A 26,994-nucleotide genomic window follows, 5' to 3' on the forward strand; every position below is an offset into this window, starting at 1 on the left:
ACATAGACTTAAACCCCAAAGTACTGAAGAAGTATATTGGAAGCCAAGGCATTAATTTTCAGTTCTTTAGTGTTTGCAGTGCTTTGATTTGTAATTTAAACTTAACCTTCGAAGTTAACTGTTTTTTCTAAATGCAGTGGAAACAGGCTTGGTGGTAGAATGGGCGTGCCAGATTTCTCTTAGGAAGGGGTAATTACTTATTGTAATTGCAGCATTCACTCTCTTTTAAATCTGGGATCATCTGTGGTTCTGGTATAGTTTCACTTGGGTAAAGAGAATGGTAGAGTGTCATCTCCTTTGTGTATTGATGTAAGGTGAGTGATGCCACTTCTTTAGCAGGGCTTCTTGGCGAAGTCCAGAAGCAAGGTGATGTGGAATATAGCTTAATACTTGTCCTTTAGTGTGCAGGAGATCTGATACAGGTTCTCAAATAATGAAAATTCAGAGAATTCCACCATGTAACTTTTAACCGAGGAAGTTTTCAAGATGTTGGAGAGGCTCAAAAAAGCCAGAAAGGGCAGTGCTCTTCTGTCTCTTGCTCTGCATTCCTTTGAATGATGAGGTTTCTTTGACTTTGAAGTAGTGTTTAACAATCTGTAGTCCATTTATCCTTGATCTTAGAGGCCACTGTATGTATAGTTACTACCTCCTCATGTTTATGGAAGTCATATTTGAAAATCTCTTAGTTGAGAAAGTCCTTGAGATGAAATGGTGCTAACTAAAGCCATTCCTTCTGCTTTTGATACTGATAAAATGACCTTTTTAATAAGGAAAGTCAGGGATTTTGATGATGGTATTTCTGTCAGTGAGATTGACTTTAGGCTAGGTTTCATAATAACCAAATGAGAATATATTCCCAGGCATGACTGAAGTAAAAAATGCAGTATGGCAGAGTCCTTTTTCCCAGTATTTGTATGTCTTTGGAAGCTGGACAGGAAAAGTCTTTCGGTGCTTGTCTATATCAGCTTAGCATAGGGGAGTCTGTGGAGCCCTTTTCTTTCATTTGACACTGGTTGAAGGTTTTGTTGTTTAATGGAAAATCAGTTTTAAATTGGTTTTATTTCATGCTGCAGTGGCCTGGCAGACCTGCTGGTTCAAAATTTATTTCAGGACTTGCTCTGTTTTAAGTCAAAAAGCTTCACCTAATAAACTTACATATACTAATATACTTAGTTGAGCTGTTACTAGTGACTTGGGAAGCAGGGGAGACATGTATATGTTACAGGTTAGGTTTCATGTTGCTGCTGTTAGTGTTCAAGAACTGCAATTAGTTCTAGTTTTGAATAGGATTTTCAGAAATTTGAGTTCTTCACAGCAGTCTAGTAGGCTCCTGTTGTATTTTGATTCCGTTTGCTTTATTGTTCCTATATTTATAGTGGAGGTATATTCTTCAGTAAAAAATGCTTTAGAGTACACTGATCTGCTTCTGGTTATGTCTTACTGTTTACTTATGTCCATTTTGCTATGAACATATAATGAAGAACTGACATTTTCCTGGTTTAAATGATACTGCTTTCTCTCTTATTCCTCATTGGAATTCCATGTATAAAGGGTATGTTTTCCTCTTTGTGCTTTTAAGAATACTTGGAAAGTAATAGCTAAGAACAAGTGGGTTTTTTTGGTCTGTAGGCTTGGAACTAGTTCAGCCTGGAGATGTCTCCTCATAAAGTGTCACACTGAGAACATGTGGAGAATAATCTCCATCAAACTGTTGCTGACTATAGGAATTCTGAATAAAACTTATTTTGGATGATTCTTACTGTTTCCAGATTCCTAATAGGAGCAGAAAACTACTGACTGGCAAATAAAACAAGTTCTAATACAGGAAGGAAAGCATAGGGGTTTTATGTCTGGTTGATGAAATTTCCAATGAACAGTAATAAACCTAATGAACATAATTATCTGTTCATTTTATTTGTTGCACTTCTTGGCTAAGACAATTCTTTATTACTAAAATAATTATTTTTGCCTAAGCATATTAATAAGCGTTACTTTTTCAAGACACAAAATACATTTTGCTTACTAAAGAACTTCAATTGTGCTACTGATCTCAAATTTTGTGTGTGTAAGGGCTAATTTTGGTTGTTCTGGAGCATGTTGGCTGCTGCTAAGTACCTGTAAAAGGTATTGATGTAACATGGGTAAAATGTACCTTGAACCTCTGTATTTCCTTGTTAACTTCAAAGATAGTTATGTACATAGTTAACAAGAGTGTGCTTTATTTAGTGGCACTGAATCCAAATAACTAGTCAATCTCTAGTCTGGTCTCTCCTACTTTGGCTGTTTTTGTGTGTGCAGTTGACATCCCTGTGGAATTTTAACTGACTTTGGATTCAATATAAAGGTTACAGATTCTGTGTGACCATCTGAAGTGTGTTTATCACAGAATTTTGTTCTTGACAGATCCCTCAATGGTGTGTTGACTACATGCGCTCATTACCTGGCCCAAAGAGGGGAGTGGCGTGTACCCAGCCCCGGCGAGTGGCTGCAATGAGCGTGGCACAGCGCGTTGCTGATGAGATGGATGTCATGCTGGGCCAGGAGGTTGGGTACTCCATTCGGTTTGAAGATTGCAGTAGCGCAAAAACCATTCTGAAGTAAGTATGACAGCTGTCAGGTAAAGGTATAACAGCATTCTTGGGGCTGGGCATCCACAGGGTAATGAAGGGTGAGAGCAAAGTTATGAAAGGAGTAATAAGGGAGTGACTCTGTGGATTGGTGCTTTTTGTCTGAGTGGGGAAGAGACACGGGAGCTGCAGCATGAGCTGAGAGAAATGAGAAGTATGAGGCATGAATAGAGTTGGAAATTATTCATTCCTCCTAAAGAAGGCACTGCAACCTATAGAAATAATTTTAAATGATCCATAAAGAAGGAAGTGATCTGAATAAATATTTTATTATAAGGTGCTATTCATATTAAAGCCTTTCAACGTGCAGTTTCTCTTTGTTGTACATTCAGCTGATGGTTTATGTGTGGTGTCTTCTACTCAGGGTGACACTCAGGTGTCTTCTGCTCTACTTCTGGTGAAGTTCAGTAGCTTATTTCAGTAAAGAGAACTTCCTGAAGATTCAAAACTGGCCTATACCTGGCTCTGAGACAGAGAGTCAGGAGTGTTTTGCTTGTCAGCTGCTATAGATTCCTGTGCTGCCAGGAAACAGGTGCATTGAATACATCATTTGCAAATTACATTCAAAATGCTCCATTAAAAACAAAGTGTGGTTCAGGGATCAATGCTTTTCTATAAAGAGATGGCTTCTCTTTGGTTGTACAAGTAGTTGAAGGGCTGGGCATAAACATAATATTGAAAAAAATGTAACAGTGGCAGAAAAGCAAGAGGTGAACAGATAATCTGCAGACAGCAAAAGAGAACAATTGCAGAAACAGTATATATTGGATTTTAGAGGGTATTTTCCCCTTTCTTTTCCTGTCTTGCCAGCTCAGGTGTGGAAGTCTGCTAGTAATACTCTACAAACAATTGTAAATGTTACTAAACCTTGTTTCCTCTTGGCCCCCCCCCCCCCCCACCTTTTTTTTTTAAGCTTTCCTCCCATAATCCCAAATTCCACTTACACTCTTATTTCTTTTTGAAAACTTAAAATGGGCATGTTACAGTGTTGGAAGTAGTTTGCTGGTGTTAGTACATTAAAAAGTTGATTAAAAGCTTAAGTTCAAGCTAGTGAATATGGAAGAGGGTTCTGCATCAAACCTAATAAACAGAGTGTGAGTTGGAATTGTTTCTGTTTGTTCAGGTATATGACTGATGGTATGTTGCTTCGTGAAGCAATGAATGATCCTTTGCTGGAGCGCTATGGTGTTATAATTCTTGATGAGGCCCATGAGAGAACACTGGCTACAGATATTTTGATGGGAGTTTTGAAGGAAGTTGTAAGACAAAGATCTGATCTGAAGGTCAGTAATGACGAAGTCCAACAGCATCTCTGTTCTAGTTGCAGTCATACTGGATAAAGTATCTGTGTGCTTACTATTAGCTGATTTTTATAATTATATTTTGATCTATGGTAATGTATATTGGAAGGCTAACCCTAGGAAATTCTAAATGTGTTTTGTATTGAGGAAGCTCCTAGAAACAGTACAATTGTAGCTTAACCTTATGTATTTGACTTGGAATTTTTTTCAACCTCTATAGCAAGTGTGCTGTATTCAGATAATAAACGCATTCTTCTATCACAGTCAGCAGTTTATTTTCTTAAAATTACATATTGCATGCATAACATGTCACAAGTTCTAAATGTTGAGTAACTTTTTGTCCTTCAACTCTACAGGTTATAGTTATGAGTGCTACTTTAGATGCTGGCAAGTTTCAGGTCTATTTTGATAACTGTCCTCTTCTAACTATCCCGGGTCGCACTCATCCTGTGGAGATATTCTATACTCCAGAACCTGAAAGGGACTACCTTGAGGCTGCCATTCGAACAGTGATACAAATTCACATGTGTGAAGAAGAAGAAGGAGATCTCTTACTCTTTCTTACTGGACAAGAGGTATTTTCTTCTGTTTATTATTCATTGTTCCATACAGAAACTGCTTCAAGTGACTTGTGTAGACTAAAACAGTTTCTGTTTCTAGTTTATTATTTGGATAACATGAGGTCTACCTGTCATATACTTTAAGTCCTTCGACATTGTACATATCTGTAATGTAAATGGTGTGCGAGGCATTTCTAAAATGAAAATGCTTATCAACTCAAGTACTTCAAAAACAGAAACCCAGAGAATGAACCCCAGGTTTGTCCTGATGGGAACTCCAAAGATTGGAGTACCTGTGAGAGTCCTTGGTTTTTAGTGAAAAGATAATTCTGTTCACATCTGTACTTGTATTGTACAACTTATCTGAAGAATAACCATTTCATTCTGCTACTTAGCTATCAGTAGTAGCTTTAATAAGAATGTTCAAGTTTTGATTTTTTATCAGTAACTTGGAGTGTTAGGCTGGAGACTTTATGTACCATAAGTTCAGGGAGTTAGATCTCAGGAATAGACTCTGTGCCCTGCAAAGGAGGATTGTATACGAGCACTTAAGCTAAACTACATCAGGAAATGAGGATTTTTTGGAAATTTTAAATACTTTACTTGAAATAACCTGGGCTGGTTTTTTTAGTCCTGGTCTTTCTTTGAAGCTCTTTTTAGAGTCCATATTGGTAAACTGAGGTGGAGAAGAGGTTAAAAACCTGTAGGCATTTTAAAAGCTTTCTGGACTCAGTCAACCTAAGTGTGTTTTTAATAGGGGAAGTGCAGCTAGCAAAAACATTTTCCAACTCCTTCTTCTTTCAGTTAGTACTCTTGAAGAAATACTTTTCAAGGGATGTGGAACAACTCAGTGTCTTTCTTCTAAGCAAACACAACCTTAACTGTGCCTGAGGGGGGATGTGGTACAAGTAACTTGTGGTGCTAAAGGTACCCTGGTTTCTTGAGTAGACTTTCCAGCCATAGAGATGTGTTGCCTCTTGCTTGAGTTGTAAGACATTTGATTAAAGTGTCTTCTGACAGGTCAGCTCCCTTAAAAAACCAAATCAATGACTGTCACTATAAAAGCAAATACTCTGAATTTAACATTTGTTCTTCTTTGATTGGAGTATTGCTGTAAGTTAAAGTACAGGTAGGAAGAAGTACTTTCAGTGGTAGTGGCTTTGAAACCTACCTGCTTGGTTTTAGTTTGAAGTTGTAGTTCAGACTAGCTGGGTACTTAAATGTGTGAATTAGTAAAACAGCTGTTTCAGAAGGGTGAAGATTTCTGGCAAGAGAAAGGAACACTGCTGTCCTGCTGTTTCAGCAGATTTTATTTTTGTAGCAAGATGCCAGATCAGGCTGGTCTTCAACCTTTCACAAAACACAAATACATGGCCTTCTGATTTATGAATTAGGTGCTTGCTACATCATGTGCTATGTATTATTCTAAATAACCTGTTAAAACAATCACTGCAGGGCATGGGATGAGTGTCTTCCTTTAGCAAATGGCTCTAGACTCTAGACCTGCCAGTGCTACAGATGCACTCTGTTCTTTTGTATTAACAGGTTATTTGATTATCATGGGATTGATTTGCCGGACATAATGTATTAGAAGCAAATTCTGAATAAAATGTTGCACACAGTACGTGCTCATAAGTATATTTATATAATTAAGCATAAAAGCATCTAACAGTGTATTACTGAATCACTTTAAAACATGTTGTGTTGGTAAGCTGGCATTCTCTGCTCTGGAGTCTAGAGTTGTCCAGTCCATGTGTCAGTTGATGGTACTATGCAGGGGCACTGGAGTTGACTCTGCCTGGACCTAGTCTTAGTTTGGGTGGTTAGCATGAAATTCAAGTCTGGTTTAGCTTCTGTAGTGAAGCCGAGAAATATTTTGATTAATGACATTTTGGGGTCTCTGTTGAGCATCATGATAGAGTCTCTGTGTGTATCACTGTTGAATCTAAAGTGGTGTGACCTGCTGTGCTCTCATGAATAGGAAACTGTGCTCTAGGTACCATTACCACTATGTGCTTCAGCTTCATTAGGCTTAGTAGCTAGGCTAAAATTGATGTATGCTAGGCAAAAATGCTTTGTAGTTCTTTTAGATTCTTCAAAACAGTATGAATAGAGTGCAAGATTATTTGTTTTTCTTGCCAGAAAGGTGCATGTGCACAGCTAAATTAAATTATGGAAAAGGAACATGCTTTAGCTGAAATGGTGCAAATGTGACTTGTTGAGAGTTTAAGAGGCTGAAATTGAGGTGTAATTGGAGTGGCCTGTGGTAGAATGGGGTTCCTTATTGGCTGTCTTCTCATCCAAATGATTTTGAAGTAATTTCATATGGGAATTAAGATGGATAGCAGTTAATTAGTACAGATTAGTTAAGACATAGAGAAGATGATAAAACTTGGAGATAGCAAGGAAGATTCAGTTTTGTCAGGCCCCGAAAATTAAAAGAAGCTTAAACGTGTTTGGAAACTAAAGGAATCTTAATTGTATTGGCCTGCTACTGGATGATGATAAAATTGTTGTTAATGGTGTAGAAATATGTGTTCAGTAAAAATTTCCTTCTTGAATCCTGAAAGGAGCAAAAGTATATGATTACATTGTATGAAGTGCTTTTAAGTCAATTAATAACAGAAGAGAATGCTTAAAAGCAAAATTTACTAGGAATGAACATTTTGAAACAGGACTTGTCCCACAAGCTGTGTAAGGAAAAAAGCTCATTTGTTATTTAAAACAACCAACCTCCCTGGTGTATCAAGGACATTTCAGAACATAGTGTTCATGTTTGATGCCAGTGTTCAAAAACCTGGTATATTGGGTTTGCATGGCCAAGCTTTGGTAGCAGGGTGGCTTCTTTGAGGAGCTGCTAGAAGCTTCATCCAGCAGAAGCTCTGTCCAGCAGAGTCGATCCCTGGCAGCTCCAAAGATGGATGTGCCACTAGTCAAGGCTGAGCCAATCCTGGTAATGTCTCTGTGTTAACATATTTAAGAAGAAAAAAAACCCCAATCAATATTGAGCAGTTGTAATTGCAGCCAGAGAAGAGTAGGTTGAGAACATGTGGGAGGAACAACTCTGCAGACACCAAGGTCAGCGCAGAAGGACGGGGAGGAGGTGCTCTGGGCGCCAGAGGTGGGATTCTCCTGGAGCTGTGGTGCAGCCTGTGGTGAAGCAGCTGTGCCCCTGTAGCACATGGAGGTCTAGGGGGATGCAGAATTCACCTGCATCTCATGAAAGACACCCGTGCTGGAGCAGGTGGATGCCTGACAGGAGGCTGTGGCTATGTCAAGGGCCTGTGGAGAGCGGAGCCCCCTCTGGAGCAGTCTGTCCTTGGTCACTCACCCTGTTGGGAGAGTGACCCATGCTGCAGCAGTTTGCAGAGATCTCTTACTCACGAGATGGGCCCTTGTCAGAGAAGTTCATGGAGAGCTGTCTCCCATGGGGGGGTAATCTCATGCTGGAGCAGGAGAAGTACTTCTCTTCCTGAGAAGCAAGAGATATTTTGTGATGAACTGACCATAGCCCAAATTCCCTGTCTGCCTGTGCTGCTGGGTAGGAGATAGAGCTGGGAAGGAGGGAGGGGTGGGGGAGGTGGGGAAGGTGTTTTGAGGGTTTTATTTTACTTCTCATTATCATGCTCTGATTTTGTTTTTAATAAATTCAGTTAATATTTCTAACCTGAGCCTGTTCTGCCCGTGGTGGTATTTGGTGAGTGACCTCCCTCTGTCTTGATCTCAGCTCATGAACCCTTATATTTTCTCTTGCCTGTCCAGCTGCAGAGAGGAGTGATAGAGAGGCTTGGGTGGGTGTCTGACGTCCAGCCAGCATCAACCCACTACACCTGGATAGCTCTTATCTAGGTTGCCTGTCATCAGTCATAGGCAAAATTGGAAACTGAGGGGATTTTGTTTCACAGGAGAAAAACATAATTGCATTTTAGTCAACATGTCTTTCTTAGACAATAGGTGTTGTCAGACTTATTTTCAGTCTTTAGGATTACAAGGTTGGTAGTCTAGTTGTGTAGATACACATTTGTTAAGCTTGCAGATCTGAGAGGCAGCTGGTTTGTTTTCTACTGGAGTTGTCCTAAAACAGTATTAGATATTACACTCTATTAAGATCAGTAATTGGAGAGTTGGTGTAACATACTTAAAGATGAAACTTGTGGGGTGGGAAAGACAGAAATAATGACACAGCAACTGTATAGATCTGTCTTACATGTTCTGGTAACATGGGCATTCACAAATGCCAGTTGTATTCTCTGTTGCCCTTTTTTTTTATAAAGCCCATTTATGATGGAGTATCTAAGCTTCATCTGGAGATGTGAAGTACAAATCAGGAGTGTTCTTGATTCTTGATAAATATTCTTCAAATGGTTGCTGTGAAGTTCAGTATTCTAGAAAAGCTTAAAATTATATTGGTAAAACTGATGGTTTGTAAAAGAGTTACAAAATGTTTTTGATGTTTTCATAGAAAGTTTGATAAATGAGGATTTATTTTTAAGGCACAATATTCACATCACTGTGAGACTGGTTGAACTCTGGAATTGAAGGAAAAGAGACTTTCTTAAGTGCTAATTGAAGTAGAAATTGACGACTCTTTTGGTATTAGTGGTAGTGGTTGGATGAGGTTAAGAGGAAGTCTGTGTACTAAGGGTGAACACAAGTTGTCCTGTTTAAATTCAGATAGAAATTATCTGGGGAGTTGGGCAGCATGAACTGAAAGAAGATCAGTAATACTAATTGTGTTCAAATGCTAAAAGGAGGAAGGTGTTTTGCTCATCCTCTGAGATTCTTCAGGTGTACCAAATGCAGGATCAGCTGAAGAAAGGGATTCTGCAATAATGTTCCCAAGGACCATGTTTACAAAATTACTGAACTCTATTTTGCATGCCGAGTGCTCAGACTGTCCCATTGAATGTGCTTAAATGACATCACTAGTCACCATCTTTGTAGAAAGGGTTTTTGTAAAGATGGGATACAGCTTTGATCTTACAATTAAATGGAGCCTGGCCAGCAGCTTCAGTGGCTGTTTGCATAGACCACTCTGACCTATGAGTTAGAGTGCATGCTGGCAATGGAATCACTTTGGCTTAGGGTAGCTCATGGTCCATCGTTCAGTAACTGCTGTTTGGTGTCAGTGTAATTTCACTATACCTTCTCCATGGCGGCACAGATGAGTCTAGCACACAAACAGAAGGCAAGGATGGCTAGATTTACAAAGCATGTAGCTCAGTAACTTGAGGCCGCAGATATTTTCAACGGAGTGGGAAATGCTGAGGGGACTGGGTTTGTTCAGTCTTGGGAAAAGAAGGCTCAGGGTAGATCTAATTATTATGAGCCAATATTTAAAGTGTGGCTACAACATACATGGAGACTCCCCTTTTACAAGGACCCACATGAAAGGATGAGAGGTAATGGATAAAAGGTAATCCTGATTAGATTATGGTTAGACACAAGAGGAAAAATTTTCACAATGGGAATATCAACCATTGGAATAAACTCCCAGGGGAAGTGGTGGGTTCCACAACATTGGTCATGTAGGATTCAGCTGGATAGGGGGTTGGGCCGTCTTTCCTAGACTGTGTTTTTGACAAGGCAGGTTGGATTAGATGATCCTTGAGGTTCCTTCCAACCTCTTGTTCTGTGATTCTGTGAACTGCATTGCTACTTGTCATTCTGGGTTTCTTTTGATGTTTGTGGGTTTTGGTTTTTTTTTTGTTTTGCCTACCATTGAATGGAGCTTGTAATGGAGCTATTAAGAATATGAATTTTTTTCAGCACAGACTTGCTTCTTAAAGACATGGTGCACTAACTTCATGTGCAACTGCTCCTGTAATATTTTTCTGTTGTTCATGGTCTCCAGTATGAACACCTTACTTTTGACTGCAAAAAAGCCATCAGGAAAAGTAATGGAAGGGAATTTCTACAGAGCATTCAGCTTGAACATGTAATAAAGACTTCATTTTCAACAGCAGAAAAAAGTAATGTGCATAATAGGCAAAATCAGTCTCTTGTGTGATTAATTTTATACAGCTCCTTTTAGATGAACTGCTAATAATACATTCAAATCCTTAGTTTTTGATGCAGAGCTAGGGTATGTTAGGTATTGAAGTAGTGAGATGATACAGAGCAGTGGAAATGTGTTATTGGAGGCAGCTGATAAGGTATTAGCTTGTGGTTCAGTTACTTCCAAGTTTGTCTTTGCTATGTGTTTTGACACAGAGCCTGAGGAGCCAGGAACTGGCACAGGCAGTCTTTCAAAGTCATACCTGGAAGATTTTTAGTAATAAGGCTTTTCTAAGTTATATTTTCTTTAGAGAAAAAAGTGAGTATTGCTGAATATTACTTAGTGATGCTTTGTACAGGGTATGAACAAAGTCCTGTTCATGCTTTCAGTCTGGTAAGTATTTACTAGTGTGCATCAAAGATGGTGTGTTAAGCATTAGTCCTGTAAGTGGTACTCTTGAAGTTAAGCCACAGGAGAACTTCTGGTCCTCTTGGTTTCAGTCCTGGCATTCTGAGAGTTCAGGACTCATTTGTTTTTTTAACAGGCTTCATATGGAAAGATTGCTTCTGGGCTGTTGGACCTTTGCCTTTTTGGTGGACCTTTTCTAGCTGCTCCGAAAAAACACAGCTTCAGTGAGAGGAGTAAAAGTTGGTGAATCCAGGTGGTTTTGGGGATTTTTTAGGCGCTAGCCATTAACCTGCCTTTTCTTTGAAAGAGTGATTCAAGGTGGAGTAAAATTCCTGTCAGATTTAGGAGACATAAAGTAACCTGCTTACTGTTCTGTAAAAATATCAATGGCTGCACTACTGTTACTAATAAATTGAAGGGAAACTGTGCACCCTGGTCCTGCTTTGTTTTCTGAACAATACAATGCTAAGTATTGATTGCCATACAAACTTAGGTCTTGCACGAATGGAAGTTGACATTAAATCCTGAAGCTTTTTGGGGTCTTAAAATTGCTTACTGATACTTAAACTCTTGAACTAAATTCACCTAATTCGACAGATATTCTAAATATTGCCTGTTGCCCACCAGCTATTTGAAAACAAAGCAGCCTGCTCAGGTTTTTGTCTAGAATCAGTCTTAATCAAACAGATTTGTTGGAAGGAACACTGTTTCAATTAGCTTAAATTTGATTTAATAATAATCTTGATAAAATTATTTTTCAGATTGCAGGTTTTTTTCTTTTTTTATCTATTTTTACATAGCTGTAAGTTCAAAATAAAAATTGTTTACTGTCACTTGGGTGTTAAGGTGACTTTGTTTTTCCTGGTTGAAAAATATTCAGCACCCCATTACCTCATTGATCACTAGTACATATAAAAAGAAATAGATTCTCTTTACTGATTGTAGTTGTTTTGGAAACTTTCCAAGGAAAATCACTTAAGGAGCTGGTGGTGTGGAAGAATGTTGAGGACTCCATGTTAATGTTCAGAGTGTAGTACTGAGGGGTTCTTAGCTGCTGCTTGATTCTAGTTTCCACAGTGTTGCAGCTTAACTGTAGCTGTTGCCTGTGTATTGTAAATGTATTTTGATGGGATCAAGAGGAAGTTTCTGGAAGCTTTAAAGTACTTGAGATGACTGTCTGGGACAAGTCTTAATTACTGGGTTTTTGAAGTACAGATGTATTGTGACACTTGCAGCTTGAGAAAAATGAGCAAATGCTAGTGTAATCTTTCCTCTTTTTGTGGCCTGCTTGTTTCTTACCTTTTGATAGTCACCTTTGTTATTTTAGCATGAGTGCATCAATGGACAAGTTTATTGAATGTTATTTCACTGAGAAGTATCTCTTTAGTACTAGTCCTAAGAAGTCTTGTTTGTGAAGAACTAGGATCAATCAAAACTTCAGCATTGCCAAAAGTCTCATGCTTTTTGTATGTTAGGCCTGTTTTCTTCTTTAACTCTGAAGCAGGTCCTTGTGCTGATGCACTGGGCATCATGGGTCTATGTGTGGGTCCTTTTATCCTGTGTCTGTTCCTACTTCCTGTATTCCCTTACCCACTATCTCAGTGTTGTAGTTCAGGGCTTTGAGGAGTTTTTCAGACATAATCCAAATACAGTCCAAGTTCACTCTACCTTCTTGTTGTTCTGTCTGGGAAAAAGTGTCTTCTGTGCAGATTGTTGCAATAATCTTCATTCCAGGAAGGGGTTTTATAATGAATTTGTTTGGAGTAGATGGTGTGCAAATATGTAAAGTGTATGGTTTGTTTGTTTTTAAGAAGCCTTTCATACTTAAAGTGAGATGATTGAATCTTTAAAGGATTAAAGATAGTATTGTGCCTTCAACTGTATGTGTCATATTTCTGGATTTAGATATCTTCATGTGATGCAAACAAATCTTGAACACTCAAAGGTATCCTTAACACTTTGAAATAGTGTTAAGGATAGAAGAACTTGACATAGTTCTTCTGTCTTGTGTACTCGAGGGTACCAGTTTTGGCCATCATCTGTGTGTGGTTCTGCATAGAGTTAGAATCATAGCATATCCTGAATTGGATGTGCCAATGCTTATCCAATGCTGAATTGGCTTTTGCCATGCTTACATTAATTCTATACCCTGATCAATACAGAACAAGTATTGTCTGTGTTTCTTTAAAACATACTCAATGCATTTGTGCTGAGAATTTAAATGTCTCTTTAAAAACAAGTGAACGACCCAGATTTGTTGTAGATCTACCTGAATTTATAATTTCTAAAAGGGAGATAGCTTTTGTTTTTCAAATCACAGTTTAAAGCAGTCATTTTACAGAGCCTTTAGATTACCAGTTGTGTATGTTTGCTTTAGGATCTAAAGTATCACTTCAGCTTCAGGCTAGTGAATGTGGTAAGGGCGGTCTCCCCTCTTCTCTCAGAGAATGTTGTAGTAAATTTTTTTGCTTTTGTCTACTGTTGCTTTTTGTCATGACTTTATTCTCCCCTCAGTGGTTCAGATGGAAGATCAATAGTTGGTCAGTGTGTCTCTTAGTTACACTAGTGAAGGCCCTGTTGGGATTTTTAAGTTAGAGATAATGAATGCTGTTACTCATTAACCTAAATTTCTCTGCAATCCAATTTTCTCTAGATTTTGTCATAACGATTGGTTGCCTAGCTGGCTTAAATGCAGTAGTTTGAAAATGAAATGAACTTAAAACAATTGGACTGGGGTGAACTGTTTTGTATGGTAAGCAGAAAATAGGCTAGAAAATACTATGGTAGAAAAAAGTGTAAAACATCTTTCATCTTCAGAGTATTTCACTTTTCTTAACCCTTAATGGGATTTCAGTTAATTTTAAAGTAAGATCTGAAGCCTGGGATTGAGAGGTTTGGTTTTGAGTATCCATGTTTATACTGTAAAGGTGTTTGTTCTCATTAGGTACAATGAAGCAAATCTTCCATATAATTGCATTAGTGATACGTGACATTAAAGCTTAATTGGCTTATTTTAAATATCTTGCACATCAATTTCCTTCAGATTGTGAAAATTGAAAAGGTCATGAGTGCAGTTTAATATTCCAGGGTGAGAGATTTCAATTTTAGCACAATTTGTAGAGATTTAATTAGGAAACATGACTAAAAGAAAAAGGATGTTGAATGCAAATTAATGCTGTTCATTAGAGTATAGAAGCTGAAACATCTTGAAGTATTGTGGAAATTTGATTGCAGATTCAGTACGCACCTTGATTGATTTTTTTTTTTTTTTTTTTTTTTTAAAGTAGAAGTTGTGATTTGTTCTTCAGGGTGTATACTTAATCTAATTGTCATAAGCACTCTAAATATGCTTCCTTTTTCTTGGAGTTCTCTTCTAACCAGTATTTTTGTTTTGCAGGAGATTGATGAAGCCTGCAAGAGGATAAAACGTGAAATTGATGACTTAGGTCCTGAAGTTGGTGACATAAAAATCATTCCATTGTATTCCACCCTTCCTCCACAGCAACAGCAAAGAATTTTTGAACCTCCCCCACCGAAAAAACAAAATGGAGCAATAGGAAGAAAGGTAAATACTGTGTTAGTTAGTATTCTGTTCTGCAAGTAGCTACTCATAGTTGCATGGGCCATGAAATACGACTTTCAGGTCCTTTAAATATACTTTAACAGCAATGAGTACAAGGGTTTTTTTTGTATGAAGCCTTAAAAATGCAGTGTTTTATCACATTAGAATTTTTAGATAACTTGAAATTTATCTCTCCGTACAAATCAAAGTTCTGTCATCCATCGATATAGGGCCAGGATATTGTGGTATCAGTTTGATTTGAGTGAAAGGAAATGGCATTCATTTAAGTTTCTGATGTGAAATATGATTTATGTGGAGGATGGGATTTTTTTCCATAAGTAATTACTTTGAGATGTGTTCCCACCCCCCTTTTTTTTTTTTTTGAGACAATTAGGGCTGTCTCTTAGGGGTAGATTATCAGGCAGGTTTTACCTGTTTCTTAAAGTTTATGAGAAGGTACAAGTTAACACAAGTATATTGAAGTTCAGAGTTTGTATTTTTGTAGTAGTAAATGAGGAATTTAGGTTCTTTCATTAGGCAAAATCGATTGAGAAACTGAAAAACTTAAAATGGCACAGTGAATATTCTTCATTAAATTATTATGTCAATGCTCCAATAATCCATAGTGGAAGCTGTATTTTTTTAAGAAAAGAGTCATATTAAAGCTTCCTAAAATGAAACTCCTGCTCTGCAGAACTGGCAGTCACAACGCTAAGATTTTGAAGGTCAAAGCTGAATCATACTATGTGCTCTAGGCAGGGTTTGTTCCTTGATTATTTTTGTTTTTCTTCAGTACAATGCATGTATAATACTAGTGACAACTTTCTAGTGTTCTGGAAGAATAAATCACTTATTAAATTTAGTGGAATTATCTTCATTTTCCTGCAGAGGTTGATTGCAGAAAGCATTCAGTCTCAAATCATGTAACTAATGCTGCAACAAAATTGTATTTGCAAATGACTTAAATGAATGAAATTGCTTTTAAGTAATAAGTGATAGCTATGTATTTAATTAATTTTTCACTCATGTTTAAAACTATGCCCTTCAGAATAGGCAGGTTTTGGTTTTCTGCATGAGAGGATAGCAAGTGCAGAGTGTAGTTTTTGTTGTGTTGAAATGACAGAGCCAGTACCAGCCTCTGAGAGGAAGACACTCTTGGTGTAGCAGCTGTTTTACTACAAGAAAAGTTTTTATGCCCAAAAGATGCCTGCTGTAGGGAAAGCAGGCACAGCATGTAGGCAACAGACTTAGACCTATGAAGTTACTTCTCCTGTTTGGTTGAAATATTCTGGCTTCCACATTTTACTTTTTATCTCTTAACAAATCTTACTATGGGTGAAAGTGCATTGGTGTTGTAATTTTTTTAAATGTTGGTTTAGTTTTAGTTAGTGGTTAAGGTATGTAAAGTAAAACTGTGGTGCTGTGCCTGTCTAATTAAGAAAATGTATGTTTTCATCCAGTCCTTTGTGGGAGTTGAACCTAGATTTTAGCACTGCCGAGGAGGGAGCTAGTAGGTGATCTGAATCCTTTCAAAGGCTCTAATGGTCATACAAGTGTAAGTGAAGTGCTTGCAGTAACTTAAGTATTTCCTGAGCTTTAAATTCATGGAATGAGAGATGCTGGAAGTAGTGTGGCATTTTGCTGTAGTAGTGATGGTAACAGCTAGTAGTGATGCACCCTGACAACTTTGCACTTTTTTGTCCTCTTTGAGCTAAGAAAGCAGCTGTTATTGTGAGAAGGCTTAAGATTACGGACGAAAATTCTGATTAACTAGTAAGAATGTTTTTTTAATTGAGGAAGACAAATATGACTTAACGTTTCTGTTGTCCTATGTTAAAGGCTCCTTGTCATCTTATCTCTTCTTTTCAAACTGTGTTCTAGTTTCTGTTTCAGTAATATTAAGCATTGCTTGTTAATACATATGCAGTACAGATATGTTTTTAGATGTAGATACTATGTATGTTTTAATATTCAAAATAAAGTTTTTAAATTTAAATCTCAAACTGCAAAACTGTAGCTAAGGTTAATTATAATTTATTATTTTACATAGTTAAGTGCTAATTTCAATTGTTTGGTATTCATGTAACTTTGTACTTTGATTTAAACTTAAAAGATAATTTCTTCTGCCTTTTTAAAAGCTTCTTATTTTTTTAGAGTCATTGCAATTTTTTAAGCAATGTGACATTAACAAATGATATCTGTATGTGCAACAGAATCCACTGTATAAATAACTTATTTCCTTCTACCTTAGGAAAGTTCTGTATAGATTAAGTGAATTCAGATACAAGTTAAATTGTTGTACTGCTGTGGACTCAGCACACTAACTGTATTCAGTTCCTGATATTGCAGTGTCCTAATAGGAATCTGTGGTTAAAAGCAGGACAAAAACCTTTTGTCTCTGCTCTATAATTAGTATTTGAAGAATCTGAGTGTGGATGGTTCTGTACATTAGCAGAAACAGAAAAACACAAAACTTAAATGAGATATACTCTATAGCAGCAAGCTAAATGTGGATTGACTAGACTTCTAATGTGAGAGTATGAGTTGAATTTGTATATTTAATGCTTTACAAATTTTTAATGCAGATGTATCGAGAGTTTGCACTAACTTGCACTGATATTTGTAGCTGTTATCTCTTGACTAATTTGTGCAGGTCACCTATGAAGGATGTGTACAGTATTTTCTTTTTGTTTGACGAATTACAGGTTGCATATCATTTTAGGGTGAAACACTGTAATTCCAAAATAATTGTCAGTGTTTTTCCTAAAGTACTGCTTTCAATATATTGTAGTAGTTGGGCAAGCTTAGACCTTAAAAAGAGACAAGCTGAGTGTGATAAGTAGCCGACTGGCAAAGTGATCAGCAAGCAGGAAGGGAAATCATCAGCCACTGGCCTCAATGCAATTTTGAATAAGTATTAGGGGTCTCTCCAGTTCTAATTGGTAAACTGAAAGCAGTAATGACAGAGTGTTCTGAAATTAGGAAGTGAGGGGTAAGTACTTTCGATGAAATGCTGAACAGGTTTTGGATATTTTCTGAGATAATAACGTGTAATAACCTGATTCAGTGTGGTCACTGTTGGGATGAGAGCTAATTGTATCCATAGCTTGTTACACTGCGTCTCTGGACATAAAAATTTAAATGGTGGCAAATCAAGCCTTGGAACTCTGATAGTCACCTTTGCTTTAATTTTTGCATGTGACTTAAACTTCTGAAAGCCTAAGAATGTAACATTAAAGATATGTAAAGCTGTTTGAATATCTGGTGATAGAAAAAGCCAGACATTAAAAAGATTTTCACAATTGTAGCTGGAATATGTTGGTAACAGCTCTATTTCCAACCAAATTTAAAAAATACTGTGCTGGTAATGTATATAACTTTCAATTTCCAGTTTACCATGTTCAGGTTTTCATAAAAAGGTAAAAAGCTAGAATTAATACATGATGTTAAAGGGTTCTAGTATAACTTGTCATTTTGTACCAGAGATGCGAGAAAAAAAAGTTAGTGGTTTCATAAGTTAAATTTTTGCTCTTTTTTTCAACTAGCATTTGTTATGTTAGATAGACCCATAGGGGAGCAAAAAACAGTGGATGAAAACTGCTTTCTTTTCACTAGAAGTTCCTCTGGTTAATTTCAGATCATCCTGTGAAAGTGTTGGACTGCAGCTCTGGTAGTGATTAAGTGATGGAAAGTTTACTGAAAGTTATTTGTGCAGAGATAGAATTGGAGCCCTTCATCTTTAGGATGAAGTAGTTTCATTTAGTTGTTTGGGGTTTTGTTGGGGTTTTTTTTGACAGGTTGTGGTGTCCACTAACATTGCTGAGACATCATTGACAATAGATGGCGTCGTGTTTGTGATTGATCCTGGCTTTGCAAAACAGAAGGTAAGTACTATTTTTTTCTCTTTATAGTAGGAAAGGTGATGGAATCTTGCTTGCTCAGGCTTCTCTTCCCTTTGCACACACTGACAGGTCTTTTTTACAGTTGAAATCTTGAACTTGGTTGGTTTGGATTTGTTTTGTTTTTAATTTAGGATTCTTACAGGTTGCACTTAGTCTGCAAACTTTAGATAAAATAATTTAAAAAAAAAGAAATGTGAGAATTCAGTGTTTGACTTGGAATATAGTTTTTCTAGATACTTTAGGAAGGGCAGTTTTGTACTGTTAGTCTATGCTTGAGGATGCTCAAGTAAAACAAATTGTATGAAAGTAAATAAAAGTGGTTCTAGAAGCCTTCTCGTCTTTTAAGTCACTGTAGAAAACTCCAGCACTAAAATGAGAAGAAATGATCCCTGCTGTTTCATGTCAGTATTTATCATGTACTGTTGCCGCCCTGAAGATTGTAATCAAGCTCGTATTGTGGTTCTTGGAACATCATGGGGTGTTCAGAGGAACTGAAGTAGCTTTTCTACAGTCAACCCAGTAACTACATAAAATAAAATATGAATGTCACTGGCTTCATTTGGTTTTTTCATTAAATGTAGCTTTCTTTATAACTTGGTTTTTTAGTATTTTCCTCTAATAGTGGTACACATTTTTTAGCCTTTTTAACTTTTGCAAAATGAGACAGACACACAGGAGAATGTCAGCACAGCCAGTGTATTTTTATGCACAAATTTCACTCACCATTGAGGCTGAACTTTTTTCACAAATAGTTCTTTTTACAGAAGGTATTCTTCCAGTATAAGAACTAAGGTTTCTACGCATATTTTATACTGAATCATACCAGAAAGGTCTTAGAACATGGACTGAAAATGTCTTCAGCTGAAACTACTGTTTGCCTACTGCCTTCATTTTCAGTGTATTCCTTTCCATGACCCCTTTTGAGTTGGCAGAGCTGCTGTTTAGCTACAACTGCAGTGGAAGTTTTACAGTAAATACCATCAGATATTTTTTGCTGTGGTAGTCTGCATGTACCCTTGAAATACAGTTTTGTCATCAGCCTGATCTTTACAGTTTCATGATGTTAGATTCATGATAGATTTTTCTGATCTTGAATATGATTATTCAGCCTCGTGATGCCTAGAGAGGCTACCTGGAACAGAGGCTAAACAGTGCTACAGGAATAAAGTAGGTATTTATTAAAAGGCCTTCAAAGGATACACCATGGGCACTACAAGAGCCTGGCTGTGGCTCTACCTAAGATGGATGCCTGGTCTGAGTTTTCACACTTTTATGAGTTTTGGTCCATTTACATTTTGGGGTTAATTGTCCAATTACAGCTTCAGGTTATGAAGTCCCATCCTCCCAGATTGCTCTCCTCAGTTCACCATTGTTTGCACTTTTTGGGCCCAAAGCTGTAATGCTGTCCTTGGTTCTCAGACTGGAAAAGGATTGGTTTGTCTAACTAAACTGTGAGGAGAACCTGCTAACACTTTATATGAAGTTCAGAGTTACTCTAAAGCAGTACAGAATCTGAAAAATATGAAAGCTGAAAGTTAAGACATCAGTAGTTATATCAAGACAACATTTTTATGGGAGTTTTTAAGCACCGTGAGTGTTTAGCACTCTGTAGAACAAATTGGACACATTCCATTTGCCATGAAAATCTTATCTAAAAATACATTTAAGAACAGGGAGCCTGGCAGGAGTTGCTGTTAACAGATGAATAAAAAATGCTGTTCTCTAGGCAGTTGTATTTGAAGCTCTCCAGAGTCTTCTGTAGCCAGTTCTTTTTTTTTTCCTTTTCAGATAGATACATACAATTGTGCAGAAGCTGTGTTAAACAATAAGATTAAAGCAGTTTGGGTAGTTGTCCTATCATGAACATTGTTTATTCTTTTACCCTCTGTCCTGCTCTGCCTCCACTTTGAAATAGGTGTACAATCCTCGGATCAGAGTGGAGTCTCTCTTGGTGACTGCGATCAGTAAAGCGTCTGCCCAGCAGCGAGCTGGCCGTGCTGGTCGTACTCGACCAGGCAAGTGCTTCAGGCTTTATACAGAGAAAGCCTACAAAACTGAAATGCAGGTAAGATTGTGGTTTTTACACTGTGTTTATAACAATGTCTGATTCATGTTGTTGAGTGCTGTGGTATTAAACAAAACGAGAATTTGAATACTTCTGTAGTATAAAGTGTCTGAAGTGTTACAAATTTTCTTTTTTTTTTTTTCCCCCCTCATCCCCCCAGGACAACACATACCCTGAAATTTTGAGGTCTAACTTAGGATCTGTAGTATTACAGCTCAAGAAGCTTGGTATAGATGATTTGGTGCACTTTGATTTTATGGATCCTCCAGGTATCTCTTTCCATCTTTACAATCTTTATTTTTATGACTACTTTATATAATGACAACATGGAATAAATTCTCTCATTGTTTTTTTCTGTTTTTTTTTATTGTTACCTGTAAGGAATTGTCTTTTATTTATCCTGAAATTTAGTGCTCTGTATCATATCCAAGCAAGCTTGTGTAAGAGATTTTAGTGGAACCAAGGAAGCTACTGAAAGCCTCTTGCCTACAGAGAAAAAGAGAAAATTCTTGACATTACAAAGTCTGTTATTTGAGGTTTTTATTTATCACCTTGATTTCACATTCTAATTTTGCAATCAGTTAACAACTCTTTATAAATAAAATGGGCTGGTGTTTTTAAAGCTGAATACATGGCTTGGTTCTCACTGTAGTTTTTATGCATCTTTCTTGTAAGTGTTAAATGTTCATATACTCTTCAGAAATAAGTGGATGATACTGCTAATCTGATTTACTTTTCTGTTATATATGAATAGGTGAATTAGTTGTTTTTTCCCCTAAAATAAAAATCTGACCTAGTCTGTAAGTTTTTTAATAGTTGTACAGAACAGTTAAAGTCTTTGTTCTTTGTAACATGTATGACAGCTTAACAGAAAGACTTTTGGATTTCATTTTATTTTTCTTTGTGTGTTACTACTGACTGTGTGAGGAATGCAAGATAAAGAGAACATTATTACTGGCTTTCTGAAAGACTGTAGATATCTAGGGTTGACATGGCTGAAATTTTAGGACTATTGATTTATTTAGTATGGAATAAGGGAAAAAGTATTTGCAGGGAGAAGTGATATTACTGGTACTGAATATTTCACAGTGCCACTGCTGTCTGAATTTTGAAAAGCAGTAATCTTCAAATATTCAAAGTTTTTGATTAATTTTGAAGCTTTTCTAAGTAAGCTCCCTTCCTGCCACCCTCATTCATTCATGCTTGGGTGTGCATTGCTGGATTTGGCAACAGTTTTGCATTTGGACGCTAGTGAATGGAGAACCCAAAAGAAAAAAATGAAAAAGATACCTAGTAACAGTCTGTGCTTCCTTGGTTTTTGCTGATTCAGAGCCATTTGGGTAATGTGCAAATTTACTTTTTTTTTTTTCTTTCTTTCAGCTCCTGAAACTCTGATGAGAGCCTTAGAGCTTTTAAATTATCTGGCTGCTTTAAATGATGATGGCGACTTGACTGAGTTGGGATCCATGATGGCTGAATTTCCATTGGATCCACAGCTGGCTAAAATGGTTATTGCAAGCTGTGACTACAACTGTTCTAATGAGGTCCTATCTATTACTGCCATGTTGTCAGGTAATAGCAGGAAAAGAGAAACTAAACAAATTGCAGATCTTCAGGTTGGGGGAAATTTAATTTTCCCACATCAGAAAAATAATATAAATACATTTTTAATAAAATTAGATTTGCTTTTTAAAACTTCATATATGGGTTCAGTTATTATGGATTTATGTAGAGACCTTGAAGCTAGTGAGTAGTAATGTCAAAAACTAGTGCATAAAATGATCTAAGAGTTTGCTCCTAACACCAGTTAAAATATATATATATATATATATATGAATTGTTGGGGGTGGGGAACCAGACTAGTGGAAGAGAAATTTCCATTTAGGTTCATTGTCAGGCCCAGAAATGTCATCTCGACCACTAATTTTAAGGCAGTAAAATCTGTTTCGTATTGTGCATTCTTCTGCCCTTTGATAAGTCACGGTCTTCCCAAAGGGATTAGAGTATAATTTCTGTTAAATCATAAGCTTGTACATGATGCATTTTTCAGTTACTAAATGGCAAGACTGGAGAACAGTCAGTACTTTCAAAGGGAAAAAAGAAGCTTGGAAGGAAGCTGTATCTTTATAAGAATTAACTGAGGTGTACAGTTGTACTTTGCCGCTGTTACATGAATAGCTCTGCATTGGAGCAGATTTGCTTGCTGAGTGAGCTTAATGAGAGGAAAATGTTACCAAGCAAACCTTGTGTTTAATTTCCCCATTGTGTAGAAGTGACTTTGTTTTATGACTAGAGGTCATATGACAAGCAGCAGTTTTAATCTGTTGTGAAAGTGGGGGTGCTCATACTCATAAGAACACTTTTGTTTTTGGGATGTGATAATTTGCTAGGCTCTCCACAGTGCAGGTGTGTTGCTGACATGCTTGACTTGGTTTGGTAGAGAAAAAAAAAAAGTTTTGACTATGTGTAAAATTTGTTGCTTCAGTTTAGTTTTACAGTATATTTATATGAACGTTTTTAAGAACAAGTTAAAATGTTTGTTTCAGAGTTATGATTGTTCAGACTCAGAGCAGATGGGCAGGGCAGAATCAAAATATTTTTCTTTAATTAAATGGTAGCCTTAATTGCGGAGGTGGTGGTAGGTTGGTGCCTGTCTTTCTCTTCTCTTCCCCTTCTCCCCCAGTATCTACTACGGAACAAATCAGTTTAGTGTTTTTGTCCGTGGCCTACAATTGATTTGCCTTACTCCTTTTCCAATTTACCTTTCCCCAGGCCATGATCTCTTCTTTGTTTTAAACCACAATTAACATAATGATAAATAAGTTTTGGGGAGAAAACAAAAAATGGATTTAAGCTGGTTAATGTAGCAGTCATAACTAAAACACTACTCTTAAAAAACCCATAGGTCTTTGTGAGGGCTGTTTCCCAAAGAAAGCACTTTAAGCCAGCAGCATAATAGTGTATTTCGGTGCATTAGGAGTACATGAAGATTGTCAGGTTGTTGATAGCAATCCATGTATTTAGTTTGGACTGAATGGGAAACTAGGTGACAGAAAAGAGCAAAAATAGCATTAAAAATGAGCAGATTATTTGAGCTAATTAAATGATTATACTACATTTTTTAAGAGCCATGGTGTCATGCTGTGGTATGGAAAGTACTGTTACTTTTCGAAACACTGAGTTAAGACAGTGATTGGATAATCTGGATTTTGCTTTCATTAGTATGAGTTAAAAATTAAGATATACTTGATATTATCTCTTTTTTCAAATGCAGGACCCATTATACAGGGTGTTTATTTCATGCCTGCATTTCCATTTTCTTTAATGCATTGGTCTTTGTTGATTTGTTACCATGATTCACTGTAACAGTGTGAATTTTTTCCCTCAAGTTGCATCTCTGGTATTCAGCTCACAATATCTAGTGCTTTGGGGCTTCTATGCATATTTAAGACTAAAGAAAAACTACATAACACCGCTTAAAAAAGCCCTCATTTGATAGGGATACATCATATTCAAAGAGGTGTTCTCATGTGATTGCAGGGCTTCAGTTAATGAGAAAACTAATGTAGTCCTGAGCAGCTGGTAAAAGATAAAGGATTTTTAGTATTTAATCATTAATTTTATTGAAATTTAATCTCTTTAAAATTACACTTAAAACCAAACTGATTTAGTTTTCTGGTGTAGAGCTCTGTATAGTGTATCACAAAATGGGTAAGGTTGGAAGGAATCACAGTGGGTGACCTGGTGCAACCTCCCTGCTCCAGCAGATCTCTTATAACTACTTTCAAGATCTTGTGGATTGATACCAATCCTACAACATACTAGAATGTTGACAGACCGTGAATTAAGTTGGCTGCAATACTATTTTTGGTCTTTGCTAGTTTGTGTCTGGAAAAGAGATGGTAAAATACGATTTTTGGATGGAAGTGAGACAAGTCAGATGTATGTAAGAGAATATAATGATAGAGAAAGCTCATCATGATGCATTTTTTGATCTATATTTTTTATTTGAAGTAGTGCCAAAGGACAGTTTAACCTTCCACCACTACCGCTACCATCACAGTCTTTAGACTTATTAATACCTTCATTCACATGTTTTTGTATACCAGTGCTGATAGCAATACCATGTGGGAAGAGACTTGATTTTGGTGTGTTCTGTCTAGTAACAGACTTGTGATAATCAAACCTCAAGTTGGTTTAGACCGTACCAGTACACTACAGTTTCAGAAAAATTTACATTGTCTGTAGGGGCTTTCTGAAAAAGCAGGTTTGTCATTAAAGTGTTTCATTCCATGGGGTACTAGCTCCTGGTAGAGCTATCAGCACTGGATTTGAACTAAGATTTGTTTAGCCTTCCAGTCTGTGTAGGTAACCTTGATGGCCTTCAGACTAGAGCTTTTGATGCATACATATAATTCTATTTAAATAATCAGGTACTCTGTAGCTTTGAAACCCTCTTGTCTTACAGATGTGGTTAGGTGTTGATGTACCAAATCAAGGTAGTAAACAGTCCAAGATGCAGTTGGAGGCCATCCTGCCCTGCCCTATGCTCTGTGAACTGACCTAGCTAGGCCTTGTTCCTCTATCTGTGAATGCGTGACTCATCGATATGGGCGTTTGTGTTGGGCCCATACCAACCTTGTTTAGTCCCACAGTGTTTTGTTCGCCCCACGGAAGCAAAGAAAGCAGCAGATGAAGCCAAGATGAGGTTTGCCCACATAGATGGAGATCATTTGACGTTGCTGAATGTCTACCATGCTTTCAAGCAAAGTAAGTCTGTGTCTGTTTTAGTAAAATTATTTATGCTTTGTGCCGCCAATTTCCATTTCTGGGTTCCAAGGACACTTGAAGGGCTTGGGTTTTGTTATTTAAGTGCTGCTTTCTTTTGGGGGTCAAACAAAACCAAAAAACTACCCGAGCAATCTTGTAATAAACTGATGAGCATGCAAACAAGCCAGGCTTTTAAATCAATGCTGGGTAACCTTGGACAGAAGGAAGCAAGTGTTCCTGTAATTAAGAAATATTGGAAGTTTATCTAACATTAATTATAAAAAATAGGCATAATTGTTAAGTGTTTTTTTTCAAGGAGAGCAGTGCAGAAAAAACTGTGAATTTGGAGAAGGATATGGTCTTAGAACAAAAACCTTTTTAATTCAAATTTCTTAATGTAGTTAGGAATTCAGTAATAAGGCTTTGGAATAGATTGAGAGGCAAAGGGATTATGCAGAGGCGAAGGGATGATGCATCAACAAGAAGTAACATAAAACTGTATTATACATATGTTTTAATTATGTAATTTCTATGGATGGAATTTAGAGAAAATGTATGATCCTCCGACATAGCTGAAGTGTGTTTTAGCAGCTTAAAGAAGACAAGAATGAAGAGGTGAAGCTAGGAGTTCTCTTCAACAATGAGAGAGTCACCCACTTTTTAAACTGACTTATATTGGTGGCAAATAAAAAGGTTGCTGAAACTGCCAGCCATGTGAACTTGGGTGCTCCGATTATCCTTTCCCGTTAGCAAACAAAAAACAAGCAGTCTTTGTACCCTGAGTAAAAAGAAATGCAGCTTAATGCCCCTTTCTGTTGCAGGTTTGATTTAGAAATTCTATATTGAAACCTTCTAACACTGTCATTATATGACAATCCAAAAATAAGTGCAATAGTCAACAAATACATTCAGTTTACAATACAACCAATAGCTGAGAAACTTTTGCAAAGCATCTATAAATAAAAACGTGTTGTTTTTTTTTTCCCTGTTAACTTTTTCGTTAATAGGCTCCAGAATATCTGGCCGACAATTTGCGCGTGTTTCTGGAAACCATTGCTTAATACTCAGGTTGCTGAGGGATGGAGCTATTTTAGGAATTGTCTTGTGAAATTGTGAATTGTCTTCTGGAATCAGAAGACAAAATGCTGCTACTGTATATAGAACAATATAAAACATTTATGAGTTATCCATGATGCATAGTTCAGTTGGCTCAGAAAGTAGTATGCTATGGTACTGTACAGTAGAATCATAACTGTACAACAGCTTCATTCATACTTCATTTAAAATATATTCTGTAAGGTAAAGTGCAAGAAAGAACTTTGACTTACCTTGACTTCCATAACATTCATTCTTTTCAGTGTAAATTAAGAAGAGTCTCTTCTTTCCGAGAGTTACCTTAAGTTTTAATTCTTAAGACTGGCTTTGTTGGTTTATTAAACTGACAAAGATTAGAAGAGCATTACTTGAAAAGTCAGAGTATAGCTTGGGAGAACTAGGTTTCTTGATGTGAAACATGCAGGTATTTATACTGACAGAATGGCTGAGGCTTGCTGTTTCATCAGATTTCTCAGAGCTATCAGCCGTAGGAACAATTGGAGTACAGAGTTCTGTTACAGTGGCTGTATTTTACCAGTCACATTTACTTAAACTACTGTGAGGTGTGTCACACTTTGAGAACAGACTGTATAGCTCTTAGCTTTAACTTGAATGTTTAATTTAAGTAGGGTTTCATTTCTGAAATATGGCATAGTTATGTACAATTGTCTTGTATGTTCATTGCATACTGCAATTAAAGGCTGTG

At 37.0% G+C, this 26,994-nt stretch overlaps 1 protein-coding gene across 1 annotated transcript in view; it reads left to right on the plus strand.

The window, feature by feature from the left end:
• DHX15 (DEAH-box helicase 15) overlaps positions 1 to 26,994 on the plus strand; it is a 45,161-nt gene that overhangs the window by 8,435 nt on the left and 9,732 nt on the right. Inside the window, exons 3-11 of the mRNA XM_059845074.1 lie at positions 2,404 to 2,597; positions 3,751 to 3,910; positions 4,285 to 4,503; positions 14,292 to 14,459; positions 18,254 to 18,340; positions 20,274 to 20,423; positions 20,584 to 20,692; positions 21,804 to 21,995; positions 25,071 to 25,193. Of these exons, the coding sequence (XP_059701057.1) occupies positions 2,404 to 2,597; positions 3,751 to 3,910; positions 4,285 to 4,503; positions 14,292 to 14,459; positions 18,254 to 18,340; positions 20,274 to 20,423; positions 20,584 to 20,692; positions 21,804 to 21,995; positions 25,071 to 25,193 (1,402 nt within the window). The remainder of the gene's footprint in view (positions 1 to 2,403; positions 2,598 to 3,750; positions 3,911 to 4,284; positions 4,504 to 14,291; positions 14,460 to 18,253; positions 18,341 to 20,273; positions 20,424 to 20,583; positions 20,693 to 21,803; positions 21,996 to 25,070; positions 25,194 to 26,994) is intronic.

The sequence above is a fragment of the Haemorhous mexicanus genome, chromosome 4, assembly GCF_027477595.1.
Source record: "Haemorhous mexicanus isolate bHaeMex1 chromosome 4, bHaeMex1.pri, whole genome shotgun sequence".
Taxonomy (NCBI): domain Eukaryota; kingdom Metazoa; phylum Chordata; class Aves; order Passeriformes; family Fringillidae; genus Haemorhous; species Haemorhous mexicanus.